The sequence below is a fragment of the Salmo salar genome, chromosome 01, assembly GCF_965601325.2.
Source record: "Salmo salar chromosome 01, fSalSal1, whole genome shotgun sequence".
NCBI lineage: Eukaryota > Metazoa > Chordata > Actinopteri > Salmoniformes > Salmonidae > Salmo > Salmo salar.
Window position 1 is genome coordinate 56,188,763 of NC_138291.1, and position 15,503 is coordinate 56,204,265.

Sequence of the window (15,503 nt, forward strand, 5' to 3'; positions counted from 1 at the left end):
TAAGATTGGAAGGTTGGGAGTTCGATCCCCGGCTGAGTCATAACAAAGACTGTAAAAATGGGACTTGATGTGTCTCTGCTTGGCACTCAGCATTAAGGAGATAGATTCGGGGTAAGGCCCTGTGATAGACTAGCATCCTGTTCAGGGCGTGTACTTGTACATCAAGCTGCCTCACGCTACAGAAACAGGAGATAGGCTCCTGCTCCTATGGGCTGTTCCGGCTCGCACAAGCCAAGGTTCGTGCGAGGCTACTTACATGACTGTTCTAAATGTATCGTTCAATGAATCGTTATTGTGACAGTTCAGTAAATTTAGCATGATATGGAGTTTTGTCCAAATCGCACAGCTCTAAGTCCTACCTAAATGGTAATGCAATTCCAGACGGGTTGGGCTTTACAAGTTGCACTCCAACATTGAGCTCTCATGAAAAAAATGAACACTGCTAGTAAAGCTGTCACCGTTCCCGAGCTGAACATGCTCGTCTCCCACATGCTGCTCTAGATGGCCTCGTTTGGGGAGATTGTCATTAAAGACTCTGTCCTTGTGGTAGGAGTAGTTATTCTACCACTACAGCCTATGTAATCCAGCGTGATCACGGTTTCGTATCACTGTTAGGGCTGACCTATAAAACCGTGGTTAAGAGACATCACTATTTCCCCCATATGATTAATATTTCATGTATATGAAATATTAATCATATGGGGAAATAGGGATGTCTCTTAACCACGGTTTTATAGGTCAGCCCTGACAGTGATACGATACCGTGATCACTGCAGTGTGGTGGGTCTCACGTGTTCATGCGTGATGCCGAGGCATATTCTCAGAGCAAAACACAGGTTGATCGATAAAGGGAGTTTTCTTTTTTTTCTTTTCTTTTTTTAGTCTTTTTTTTTTTTTAGCTCAAATCAATCTGTGCCAGCTCTGTTCAAAAGTGCAAACAGGGCGCTTTTCACTTACTGTGAGATCTGATTAGTCATTCACTTTAGAAAAGATATTCTGTGAATGTCAGATCGTGGAGTTGGTTATTCAGTTGAGTTTTCAAAGGCTTAGGTCTTTGAAATGTTATCATTTCTACTTTCATCCATAATCTGTGAAGTGCAGACTGCAGAGAATATTGGGCCTCTTATCAGCTTCAATTCACCTTCCAACTGCCACCGATCACCTACTGGAAGGCTAATTTTAATGACGCTTATTCAAATGAACTTGTATTCATTTACCAGACGGTATCCACTGCAAAACAGCAAATGCATCCAACAAATTTGTAGTCACAAGCTTTATGTAGTCATTGTGTTCTATGAATATGGGACCAAATACTTATATTTATGCTACATTAATACACATACAGTTGAAGTCGGAAGTTTACATACACCTTAGCCAAAAACATTTAAACTCAGTTTTTCACAATTCCTGACATTTAATCCTAGTAAAAATGTCTTAAAGTGTCTTAAAGTAATGATGGACTGTCATTTCTCTTTGCTTATTTGAGCTGTTCTTGCCATAATATGGACTTGGTATTTTACCAAATAGGGCTATCTTCTGTATACTACCCCTACAACACAACTGATTGGCTCAAGCGCATTAAGGAAAATGAACTTTTAACAAGGCACACCTGTTAATTGAAATGCATTCCAGGTGACTACCTCATGAAGCTGGTTGACAGAATTCCAAGAGTGTGCAAAGCTGTCATCAAGGCTACTTTGAATAATCTCAAATATAAAATATTTGATTTGTTTAACACTTTTTTGGGGTACTACATGAATCCATTTGTGTTATTTCATAGTTTTGATATCTTCACTATTATTCTACAATGTAGAAAATAGTAAAAATACAGAAAAACTAGTAGGTGTGTCCAAACTTTTGACTGGTACTGTACTGTATATAAAGCTGATCTCACAGTTCAGCAGCATCTGCATTCTCGATGAACCTCCACCATAGCACCCCCTAACAACACTTTGTGCCGGGGAGCGGTGACTTTGATGGTGATTTAATAAAGAACGACTCATGAAAATGACATCATCTCTGGATTCATAATTAATGCCAAAATAAAACCAAAAAAGCTCAGCGCCTGGAAGCAAATTAGTCATTTTCATATAGTTATAACTTTTTTTTAAGCCTTACAGGCTGTCTCACACCCTATCGTATTTAGGTCCCGTATGTTTTCTATATTCCTCCCCATTTGGTGTTTTATTGAAGCACACGGTGTCAGTACAGTTCCCACTGCGCTCGCCCTTAGCAGAGTGAAACCTGTATTGTTTTCATTGCTGTTTCATTCCATATCTCCATTTGCTGGAACTTGCTGTGTGAAAAATTGAGTGGTGATTTGTTAATATAAAAGGTTGAAAGGGATGCGTCTCCAGACAGTCTAAACCCACAGTTGTCAGAATTGTCTTGTGTAGAATTAGTCTGGGTAATGATCCTATCACATCATTGACCATCTTGCAGAGTCTTTTTTTTGAGGTCCTTCACTCAACTCGGCAAAGGGTACCATGTTTCGCAGCCTGTAGGAAAACTCACTAACTGCTATTAGGGTTAACCCACTTGGGAGAGACTATAATGACACTACCTCGTTACAGTGTTGTGGTCCTTTCTCAATAGCAGATTCATTTCTGCAGTCCCAGATGGTTTAAGTGGAGGTTTTGATAGGGTTAAAGGATGTTAGACCAGCGAGCTACACTATGGTGCTCTCTCTCGCTCTGTCACCCCGGGCACTTCCTGTTTCATCACTGGAGCCAGAGTTGCTCAGGGGCTTGTGCTCCCAGTTCCAGAGTAGAGACTGTCATTTGTCCGAACAAGCCAGAGGGAGGGTTAGATCCGCCCCCCTGCCTCAACCAACCATTCACAACCCCCATGAGGCCTACACTAAGCTGCTTCTGCATAGCAGTGGAGTTTTGTCAAACTGATGTGGTGCCATGTAGTGGAAGGCAGTATCAGAGGCTGAGGAAAACCATTCATCTTGGTATAGAATCACAATCTGGCTTATCTGGTGTTAAATGCCTTCTTTGCAGTCATGGTATGGTATGTCACGTCAAATCTTGCCAACGGGTTGCAGTATATATCATGAAGACTAGCCAAGTGTAATAGAGTGGTCGCACGCACACACACACACGCACACACACACACCTACTCTGTGGGCCCCGGAGCCAACCAATCATCCAGAGAGAAGCCCATCACACAGGGGAGCCTGCTTAGCGCACACACATACGCACCTAATCTGTGGGCCCCGGAGCCAACCAATCATCCAGAGAGAAGCCCATCACACAGGGGAGCCTGCTTAGCACATCCTGGTGTGTCAGCAATCAGCTTCTTATTGTGACCATGCTGCCAGATCTCTAACTTTTGGAAGCTCAAATTCACCTGCATCACTCTGTCTGCTTGAGGGCAAAAGCCACAGCCCTAATGCAGCACTCACAGAAGCCTGAGGCGGGAGAGAGGAGGAGAGTCGATGTCATGATTTCAGACGCTTTCTCTCAATCTATCAAGTCAACCCCAGCTTCCGCTGAGCACCACTTAACCCAGAAGTGACCCAAATTACAGGAAGCTTCTACTCAATCTTTGCCATTTGAATATCGACGTCTCTTCTCAGACTGGAGGTAATTTCCAGAAAAGTTAACTCATGAACTGATTCAGAAGATGGATTGCAATAACGTAATTGAAGTGTCCCCTCTTTCAGTGTGGATAAATCCTAAAATAGGCAACCACTATCCCTCACTTTAGATTCACCCTTGTGATATGAATCAGTTCCTGGGTGTCATTCTGTGTCAATTGTGCAATAAATCCAAGTCCAAGGACACTTGTTGTGGAAGAGAAGCAATTGGAAGTAAAGGCATTCTTGAAGTGGTGACATTGACGACTGAAAGAGCGAGTATGCAGAGAGAGCAATACATATAACTTTAAAAGGGGTGAAAGGATCCATGGATATCCAGTGAGACTCATTGTGAGAGGAAAGAAACTGGGACGTTGGTTGCTGAAGTTCAAGTGGCGACAACATGGCAAGGTCAGACAGAGTTGAAGATTGAAAGAACGACTGCAGTGAAACCGAAAGAGGAGGCCGAATCTGCGGCCCGCGCTGCCATTTAGCAGGAACATGTTTGTATTGGGTAAAATGTGTTGAACTGGACTGAATTACACTTAACGAACGCAAACAAGGGTGTTTTGTTAGTCACAGAGTCACTGTCATCTAAAGAGTATGAAGCAGGCTTAATCAATTTCTGGGAGCCACAGGTCTGCAACATGAAAGCCCGGTACTGCCTCCCCATAATCATGCTCTCAGCATGACCGTGAGCTAGCAAAGCGTATGAAGAGACTAGGGCCTCTGACAATGAATGGATGGCTAATTACCTTGGCCTTTTCTACTCAACACTAATTCAAAAGAGTGGCCTGATTCACAGGCTACTACGGGCAGTTATATGTTTCCCATCATACAATGACTCACTCTTCTGGGGAGATCCAGATTGATGAGATGAGCTGGAAAGGTTGAGGTAAAGGGTTTAACCGTCACAAATGATGCTGGTCATTTCTATGTAAAACTACCCATAAGCACCAACATGTGAAGTTCATAGGAGCATATCAAATGAAAGCTAAGAGTCCATATTTTTGTGATATGTTTTCAACCATTTACCATCCTCAAAATGTGGAATAGGCGAAGGCTTTGATTTCAGGTCAAACAGATGGAAAAGGGGTCTTAGAAAACATCTACCAGTAAAAGTCTTCAAATGTATTAGAAATACATAAAAACACAGTAATGTTGAAGTAAAGACTAACTAGCCAACTAATATAAATACTCTTATTTAGTTTTACTGGCTTCTGTAAGTAAGAAACATTGCCTTGTGCCTTGAAATTGCGTCACCAAAAACCCACATATCTTTAAGATATTTTCAAATTTCTCTCCCTCATGAGGGAGGATAATGGAAGTTCACAGAAGTTACAAGTAAAGGTAGACCTATCATTTACTGATATCAGTGTTGTTTATTAATTATTAAGTGATTAAATCTTAATTTGGTAACGGAATTTCTGAACAAATGTTAATGGAATATCTGCAATTGAATTGGCTAGAATGGGAAATCATAGTCACAAACTACAGTTGAGTTCACAAGTTTGGACAACACTGTACAGCATAGTAGAGTACAGTAAAGAGTAGAGTATAGTTCAGTACTCTAGAGTTCAGTACCATACACAGTAAAGCACGCTAGAGTTGAGTACACTATGTAGTTTATTGTACTGTACTGAACTCTACTGTACTATAGTCTACTGTACTCAGTGGTGTAAAGTACTAAAGTAAAATTACTTTAAAGTACTACTTAAGTCGTTTTTTGGATATCTGTACTAGAGGTCTACCAATAACGATTATTGGTGGACCAAAAAAAGCCGATACCGATTTAATCAGACGATTTTTATATATATTTGAAATAATGACAATTACAACAATACTGAATGATCCCTTTTATTTTAACTTAATATAGTACATCAATAAAATCTATTTAGTCTCAAATAAATAATCAAACATGTTCAATTTAGTTTAAATAATGCAAAAACCAAGTGTTGGAGAAGAAAGTGAAAGTGCAATATGTGCCATGTAAGAAAGCTAAAGTTTAAGTTCCTTGCTCAGAACATGAGAACATATGAAAGCTGGTGGTTCAATATTCACAGGTAAGAAATTTTAGGTTGTAGTTATTATAGGAATTATGACGCGTCGACTATTTCTCTTTATACCATTTGTATTTCATATACCTTTGACTATTAGATGTTCTTATAGGCACTTTATTATTGCCAGCCTAATCTCGGGAGTTGATAGGCTTGAAGTCATAAACAGCGCTGTGTTTCAAGCATTGCTAAGAGCTGCTCGCAAATGCAGTAAAGTGCTGTTTGAATGAATGCTTACGAGCATGCTGCTGCCGACCACCGCTCAGTCAGACTGCTCTATCAAATATCAAATCATAGACTTAATTATAATAAACACACAGAAATACGAGCCTTTGGTCATTAATATGGTCAAATCCAAAAATGATCATTTTGAAAACAAAACGTTTATTCTTTCAGTGAAATACGGAGCCATTCTGTATTTTGTCGAAAGGGTGGCAACCCTAAGTCTAAATATTGCTGTTACATTGCACAACCTTCAATGCTATGTCATAATTATGTAAAATTCTGGCAAATTAATTACGGTCTTTGTTAGGAAGAAACACAGTTCGCAACGAGCCAGGCGCCCCAAACTGTTGCATATACCCTGACTCTGCTTGCACTGAACGCAAGAGAAGTGACACAATTTCCCTAGTTAATATTACCTGCTAACATGCATTTATTTTAACTAAATATGCAGGTTTAAAAAACATATACTTCTGTCTATTGATTTTAAGCAAGGCATTGATGTTTATGGTTAGGTACACATTGGTGCAACGACAGTGCTTTTTTCGCGAATGCGCTTTTGTTAAATCATCACCCGTTTGGCGAAGTTGAAGTGGGCTGTGATTCGATGATAAATTAACAGGCACCGCATTGATTATATGCAACGCAGGACAAGCTAGTTAACCTCGTAATATCATCAACCATGTGTAGTTAACTAGTGATGATGTGAAGATTGATTGTTTTTTTATAAGATAGGTTGAATGCGAGCTAGCAACTTACCTTGGCTCATTGCAGCCACAAGGTCCTTTTGACGCTGCACTCGCGTAACAGGTGGTCAGCCTGCCACACAGTTTCCTCATGGATTGCAATGTAATCAGCGTCCAAAAAGGTCAATTACCAGTTGTTATGTAAACTTAAAATCGGCCCTAATTAATCGGCCATGCCATGTCAACCTCTAATCTGTACTTTACTATTTATATTTTTGGCAACTTTTACTTCACTACAATCCTAAAGGGAATTATGTACTTTTTACTCCATACATTTTCCCTGACATCCAAAAGTACTCATTACATTTTGACAGGAAAATGGTCCAATACACACACTTATCAAGAGAACTGTCACGCCCTGACCATAGAAAGCTTTTATTTTCTATGGTAGAGTAGGTCAGGGCGTGACAGGGGGTTTTGTCTAGTTTATTTATGTCTATGTTGGTTCTAGTTTCTTTTTTCTATGTTGGGGGTTTTGTCTACTTTATGTATTTCTGTGTAGGGGTTCTAGTTTCTGTATTTCTATGTTGTTTTTTGGGATGATCTCCAATTTGAGGCAGCTGGTCATCGTTGTCTCTAATTGGGGATCATATTTAAGTTGTTGTTTTTCCCACTAGGTTTTGTGGGAGATTATTTTGAGTTAGTGTATGTTGCACCTCTTCGTCACGGTTTGTTGTTTTGTTTATTAGTTTATTTGTATGTCTTGCATAGTTTCACAGTTATAATAAAATGTGGAACGATACACACGCTGCGCCTTGGTCCCATTCTTCAGACAGCCGTGACAAGAACATCCCTGGTCATCTCTACTTCCTCTGATCTGGCGGACTCACTAAGCACAAATGCTTTGTTTTTAAATTATGTCTGAGTGTTGGAATGTGCCCCTGACTATCCATCAATTAAAAAAAAAAAAATTGAATACTTTTTCCACCACTGACTGTACTGTACTGAACTATACTCTACTTCAGCGGTTGTCAAAGTGGGGTCCAAGGGGGTCCGCAGCCAGATCTCAAAATATATGTGATTATTACTAACAACAACAGAATAATCACATTTTGACCAAGGGATCTGTGGAATAATTACATTTAGAGTGTGTTAAACAATACAATGTAATATTATAAATCTACAATGTACACTACCGGTCAAAAGTTTTAGAACACCTACTCATTCAAGGGTTTTTCTTTATTTTTACTATTTTCTACATTGTAGAATAATAGTGAAGACATCAAAACTATGAAATAACACATATGGAATCGTGTAGTAACATAAAACGTGTTAAACAAATCAAAATATATTTCATGTTTGAAATTCTTCAAATAGCCACCCTTTGCCTTGATGACAGCTTTGCACACTCTCGGCATTCTGTGTATGTTCTTAACCCTGGGCAACATAAGCCTGAGATGTTTACAGGGATATCCACAGTACTTCCCCAATTATACATTTTTAAACTCAATACTATTCCCCGAAAATTATTTAAAAAGACATAAATGCATTTTATTATAAGCTTTCTACAGAATGTGTGCAATTGCAGGAAATTAACTTGAAAAGTGCAACATTTTCTCTCCGATGCCAAGGGCCTTTAAGGCCAGGCACCACATGCAGAAATTACTTTTTGCATCTACCTATCAATTTTGAGATTTGTTGGTATTTTGGACCATTTTAATATTAGTATTTTCAAAAAGAAACATAAAAATGTCAATCTTGATGAAAATGTATATTTTCTTTAGTTTGTTATACCACCGTCATCAAAATTGCCTGACCTTTAACCACTTTAAAATGGACAGACATCCATAATTTCAAAGCTCACTACATTGGATTTCACATAATTTAAAAGACAATTTCACAGAGAATGTCACAAACTGGACAATACCGTACGTAGTAACTTACTTTGAAGAGATGGTGATTGGGTCTAAATAGGTGTTGGGCATTTGGTAGTCTAAATTCAGTGTACTTGACATTAACTGCAATTTGCTGAAAGTCTGACTCTTCCCAAACGCCAACTAATTTTCCTCGGCTTCAGAAGCCACTACATTCACCAAATTGTGTGTGGTTATCCAATATATTCTTGTGACTTGCCCAGAGGAAAATGTCCGGTCCTGGAGTTTCTGAACAAAATTAAACCAAAATATTTAGACTGACTTATTCCAGTGACCCTGAAACATGGATTAGCTGAATATGCAAATAATGTGCATATTTAATGAAATTTTTGTTTGCATATTTTAATACAATATTTCAGAAACATTTTAATACAAAAAGGTATTATATTTTTTTATCTACATTCAACTGGTAAAAGTTGACTGTGATATGATTAAATAAATAAAAATCTCTATTAGGGTGTGGTGCCTAGTCTTAAATGTTGGTTCGTCCTGCCATGCACGCTAAAGTCATAGTAAAATTCGATGTATGCTATTTTTAACTCACTCAAGTTGTATTCTGATTATGAGGGGGTCCCTGACGAATTTGCTATCACAAAAGGGGTCCCCGGCCCCAAAAGGTTTGAAAACCCCCTGCTCTACTGTACTCTACTGTACTGAGCTCTACTGTTCTGTACTGAACTCTACTTTTCTGTGCTGTACAGTATTGTACTCTATTGAGCTCTACTGTTCTGTACTGAACTCTACTTTTCTGTGCTGTACAGTATTGTACTCTATTGAGCTCTACTGTTCTGTACTGAACTCTACTTTTCTGTGCTGTACAGTATTGTACTCTACTGAGCTGTACTGTACTTTGATGTCCAAACTTGTGAAACATAGACGTCTATTATTGGTTCAGATTTGGCCCAGTCCGGACCAACCAAATTTGGTCTTGTTTGGGGGCTCGTTAAAATAATAGCCAGTGTGTAGAATAATACCCAAATATGCAAAAGAGGAAATTGCATATTTATAACTTTTTGTGTAGCCATTTAAGCTACATCACCAGGAAGAGAATATATATATTTTTTACCTTTTATTTAACTAAGCAAGTCAGTTAAGTACAAATTCTTATTTACAATAACGGCCTACCGGGTGAACTGTGTTGTTCATGGACAGAACAACAGTTTTTTTTTTTACCTTGTCAGCTCAGGGATTTGTTCCAACAACCTTTCGGTTACTGGCCCCATGCTCTAACCACTAGGCTACCTGCAAGGCTACTTAATTATGATATTAATAATTAGGCATTTCTATCTAGTAGAGTTCAGGGACCCATGATGAAATTCTGTTACCGCAGTTCTGTTACCAGATGTAAATCCACGTCACTTACTGTAGTTAAATAACCATTATTTTTTTTTAAGTCAATGTGTAATGTCAGAGCTCACACACCATTCTTTCTGCAGACATTGTTGAATCCTAATTCGGAGCAGATATTTAACAGAACACCCCCAAAAAATGTGCCACCAAAAAAACAGAGGGAGATTTTACCGAAATTCTGTTACCAAACTTTGCATCTACACAGTTCTTCCTGGAAATCAAATCAAATTGTATTTGTCCCATGCGTCATAAGCACAGGTGTAGACTAACGATGAAATGCTTACTTATGGGCCCTTCCCAACAATGCAGAGAGAAAAATAATTAGAATAGAAAAGTAATAACATATGGAATGAATACACAATGAGTAACAATAACTTGGCTATATACATGGGGTACCAGTATCATGTCGATGTGCGTTGGTACGAGGTAATTTAGGCATATACACTACTGTTCAAAAGTTTGGGGCCAGCATCCTGGAGTCGCCTCTTCACTGTTGACATTGAGACTGGTGTTTTGCGGGTACTATTTAATGAAGCTGCAAGTTGAGGACTTGTGAGGCGTCTGTTTCTCAAACTAGACACTCTAATGTACTTGTCCTCTTGCTCAATTGTGCACCGGGGCCTCCCACTCCTTTCTATTCTGGTTAGAGCCAGTTTGCACAGTACTGTGAAGGGATTAGTACACAGCGTTGTACGAGATCTTCAGTTTCTTGGCAATTTCTCGCATGGAATAGCCTTCATTTCTCAGAACAAGAACAGACTGACGAGTTTCAGAAGAAAGGTCTTTGTTTCTGGCCATTTTGAGCCTGTAATCGAACCCACAAAGGCTGATGCTCCAGATACTCAACTAGTCTAAAGAAGGCCAGTTTTATTGCTTCTTTAATCAGAACAACAGTTTTTAGCTGTGCTAACATAATTGCAAAAGAGTTTTCAAATGATCAATTAGCCTTTTAAAAGGATAAGCTAACACAACGTGCCATTGGAACACAGGCGTGATGGTTGCTGAAAATGGGCCTCTGTACGCCTATGTAGATATTCCATGAAAAAATGTAAAATAAATGTACAACATTAACAATGTCTGCACTGTATTTCTGATCAATTTGATGTTATTTGAATGGACAATTTGTTAAATTTTCTTTCAAAAACAAGGACATTTCTAAGTGACCCCAAACTTTTGAATGCTAGTGTATGTATATATAGGTCGTAGAGGTCGACCGATTAATCGCAATGGCCGATTTTTAATTAGGGCCGTTTTCAAGTTTTCATAACAATCGGTAATCTGTATTTTTGGACACCGATTTGCCGATTTAAAAAAAAATATATATATATATATATATATATATATTTAAAAAAATTGTATTTAATTTTTGTATCTTTTTTTTGTTCATTTTTATTATTATTATATATTTTTTGGGGAAAGTCAGGCAAGTCAGTTAAGAACACATTCTTATTTTCAATGACGGCCTAGGAACGGTGGGTTAACTGCTTTCTTCAGGGGCAGAATGACAGATTCTTACCATGTCAGCTCGGGGATTCGTTTTTGCAACCTTCCGGTTACTAGTCCAATGTTCTAACCACCTGCCTTACATTGCACTCCATGAGGAGCCTGCGTGGCAGGCTGACTAAATGTTACGGGAGGGCAGCAAGAAGCCAAGGTAAGTTGCTAGCTAGCATTAAACTAAACTTATCTTATAAAAAACAATCAATCTTAACATAATCACTAGTTAACTACACGTGGTTGATGATATTACTAGTTTATCTAGCATGTCCTACGTTGCATATAATCGATGCCGTGCCTGTTAATTTCTCATTGATTAACACCTACTTCGACAAACGGATGACGATTTAACAAGCGCATTTGCGAAAAAAGCACTGTCGTTGCACCAATGTACCTAACCATAAACATCAATGCCTTTCTTTAAAATCAATACACAAGTATATATTTTTAAACCTGCATATTTAGTTAATATTGCCTGCTAACATGAATTTCTTATAACTAGGGAAATTGTGTCACTTCTCTTGCGTTCCATGCAAGCAGTCAGGGTATATGCAACAGTTTGGGCCGCCTGGCTCGTTGCGAACTGTGTGAAGTCCATTTATTCCTAACAAAGGCCGTAATTAATTTGCCAGAATTGTACATAATTATGACATAACGTTGATGGTTGTACAATGTAACAGTAATATTTAGACTTAGGGATGCCATCCATTAGATAAAATACGGAACGGTTCCGTATTTCACTGAAAGAATAAACGTTTTGTTTTCGAAATGATAGTTTCCGGATTCGACCATTTTAATGACCAAAGGCTCATATTTCTGTGTGTTATTATGTTATAATTAAGTCCATGATTTGATAGAGCAGTCTGACTGAGCGATGGTAGGCACCAGCAGGCTCGTAAGCATTCATTCAAACAGCACTTTTGTGCGTTTGCCAGCAGCTCTTCGCAATGCTTCAAACATTGTGCTGTTTATGACTTCAAGCCTATCAACTCCCGAGATTAGGCTGGTGTAACCGATGTGAAATGGCTAGCTAGTTAGCGGGGTGCACGCTAATAGCGTTTCAAACGTCACTCGCTCTGAGACTTGGAGTAGTTGTTCCCCTTGCTCTGCTTGGGTAACGCTGCTTCGAGGGTGGCTGTTGTCGATGTGTTCCTGATTCGAGCCCAGGTAGGAGCGAGGAGAGGGACGGAAGCTATACTGTTACACTGGCAATACTAAAGTGCCTATAAGAACATCCAATAGTCAAAGGTATATGAAATATAAATCGTATAGAGAGAAATAGTCCTATAATAACTACAACCTAAAACTTCTTACCTGGGAATATTGAAGACTCATGTTAAAAGGAACCACCAGCTTTCATATGTTCTCATGTTCTGAGCAAGGAACTTAAATGTTAGCTTTTTTACATGGCACATATTGCACTTTTACTTTCTTCTCCACACTTGGTTTTTGCATTATTTAAACCAAATTGAACATGTTTCATTATTTATTTGAGGCTAAATTGATTTTATTGATGTATTATATTAAGTTAAAATAAGTGTTCATTCAGTATTGTTGTAACTGTCATTATTACAAATAAATAAATAAATAAAAAAACGGCCGATTTAATCGGTGCCGGCTTTTTTTTGGTCCTCCAATAATCGGTATCGGCGTTGAAAAATCATAATCGGTCGACCTCTAATAGGTAGGGATAAAGTGAATAGGCAGCAGGATAGATAATACACAGAAGCAGCAGGGTATGTGATGAGTCAAGAGTTAGTGCAAAAGGGGTCAATGCAGATATTCCAGGTAGCTATTGGTTAACTATTTAACTAACTATTTAGCAGTCTTACAGCTTGGTGGTAAAAGCTGTTCAGGATCTTGTTGTTTCCAGACTTGGTGCTTCGGTAACGCTTGCTGTACGGTAGCAGAGAGAACAGTATGACTTGGGTGCCTGCAGTCTTTGACAATTTTTACATAGCATTTTGTCAGCCTCAGTGCATGAAAGGCAATATCAACACACAGAGAGACTTGTAGCCTAGTGCATATTCTGCTTGATAAATTCAACTCACTGGTGTGGATAGGATGTTTTTCCCTGTAAGCGATCTAAGACTGGAATTCTAGATTGAATCAAATCTGCTATAATAGTGTTGTATATTGCCCAACCACTTTACAGAGCCCCAAACTATTGTGTAACATTATTTGACACGGAATAGAAGTATGTTGTTTAGCCCTGTGTGACCAAAACGTGAAATATTATGAAAAATGGAATTGGTCCTGTCTGACGTTTCTGTGCACCTATCCATTTCAATCATCTAGTTACATTACGAGTACAGTCATTTTCCCCGTCTTCTACAGTGTTCCTGTTGCCCCTTTCCTCTGCTGTGGTTCTGTCTAAGCACTGCCATATGAAAGGATTAGCTATGTACAAAATGTTGAGCGGGAAGAATCCACGGAGGATTAGCTCGTCTTGCAGAGCAAGACATGCAAACCAGGCCTGATGCCTTTTGTGTGGCGCCGCTGCAGTACCCTCTGAGTAACGGCCTGTGTGCCCAGGTCTGCCTGGTGGGTGGCATAGCGGGCATAAGTTAATAACGAGGCGCCTGCCCAGGGAAGGGATATCTTGATGCTCGCCCCCCCCCCCCCCCATGTTTTATTGTAGACTGGCACTGTGATCTGTGCGTGGTGTGTTGGAGGCAGAGGAACTTTTTAAGATAAGCAGGGCGGGTGAGTCAGGGAGAGGTCTGCTGTCCCCCTCCTTTGCCACTGTTAGCTGCTGGGCACACCGGCGCTTCACACACACAAACAGAGAGCTCCCGCCTGGCACACGCCACAGGGTGAAGCCAGCGGAGGCCCCTCATGACACCTACACAACACGCACTCCAACAGGGCAGCAGAGGCTCCCTCCCAGCCCCCCTTGGGCCTAACCCATCATGACATACCAGTCAGATATACAGTAATTGCACATTTGTGGTTTTCAGCTACACTTTGTTTCTTTTCCATCTTCAACATCACAGCGGCATGATCCTTTTATTGCTGATTATCTGCAATAGAGATGATGCCCTCATCCCATGTGAGCCTTGCCAAATGATCCACATTTCCAGTTACAATACCAGTGTTACAGTAAGCTCATTATTTTACAGTAATGGCTAAGGTTGTACTGTATCTACAGTACAATAGCATACTAAAAGGATCACGCTAGGCTTTAGAAATGGAGATTTTCTGTAATAATAACCTGAATTAACCGTGTGCCTGATACTGTGCCTCTGCTGTCCTAGGTTGTTCTTAAACTGCTGTCAGAATGTTAGATGCTACTACTGTACGACACCAACGAAGCAACTTGCCGCCACCTTTTTGCCTGTCCGTTTTTGTGCCAGTGACAGATCTTCTTTTCTCTGTTTTCACAGTAACCTTTGACCACTTCCAGATTCTCCGGGCCATTGGGAAGGGGAGCTTCGGAAAGGTAATGAAGCCAGAGCTCTAGCTCTACTCTCTAGCTGCTCTTTGTGCGTACATTTGTTCCTGGGAGGAGTGACCGCTACGCAGCTCGAAGGCTTGGGGGAGATCCAGTACCTCCAGCCAGCCAGCTACAGATATGTGTGTGAGCTTTGCGGGCAGGCAGGACCCTGGGTAATTCTGTGGCACTAATTACCCCCTACAATCATTATCCTCCATGAGGAAGCAGAGACGGTCTGGTAAAGTGGGCCTGAAGTAATTACTTTTGAATTCTGATTAATCTAACCCGCAGCAGTTAATTAATTTAGCTGTGGCTGCATTTTTTGGTTATTTTAAATGTAATCTTGTGTCAGCTGGGATGTAAGTAGATTTGACTCGCTGTCTTACATCTAATTACAGACAATGTAAGATAGCTCAGATCGTTGTTTTGCTCAATGCTTATCTTTGTGTAATGAAATGCCAATAGGGAGAGTGCGCGTGTGCACGCGTTGTTTTGAAACTAAATACCACAACTCTTCAAATCCCATCTCAAGTGACATTATGGGTTTTGATTGGTACTCTTGTGCAGTAGTCTCAGATGAGTATCGTTTGCATTTGATGTGTGGAGAATAAATCTGTATGGTCATGCACAACAATGTGTGTATCCAGCCACACTTTCTAATCACGAACAATATAAAAGGAGGACTGTGGTTATGCTACGTAGGTTGAAAAAAAGCTTATCTGCAGTTTGACTCTAAAA

The 15,503-nt window shown here is 39.7% G+C and overlaps 1 protein-coding gene across 1 annotated transcript in view; it reads left to right on the forward strand.

The window, feature by feature from the left end:
* The window catches only part of LOC106605062 (serine/threonine-protein kinase 32C), a 98,545-nt gene that overhangs the window by 27,468 nt on the left and 55,574 nt on the right, over positions 1–15,503 (forward strand). The window contains exon 2 of the mRNA XM_014200324.3: positions 14,716–14,771. Coding sequence (XP_014055799.1) covers positions 14,716–14,771 — 56 coding nt within the window. The remainder of the gene's footprint in view (positions 1–14,715; positions 14,772–15,503) is intronic.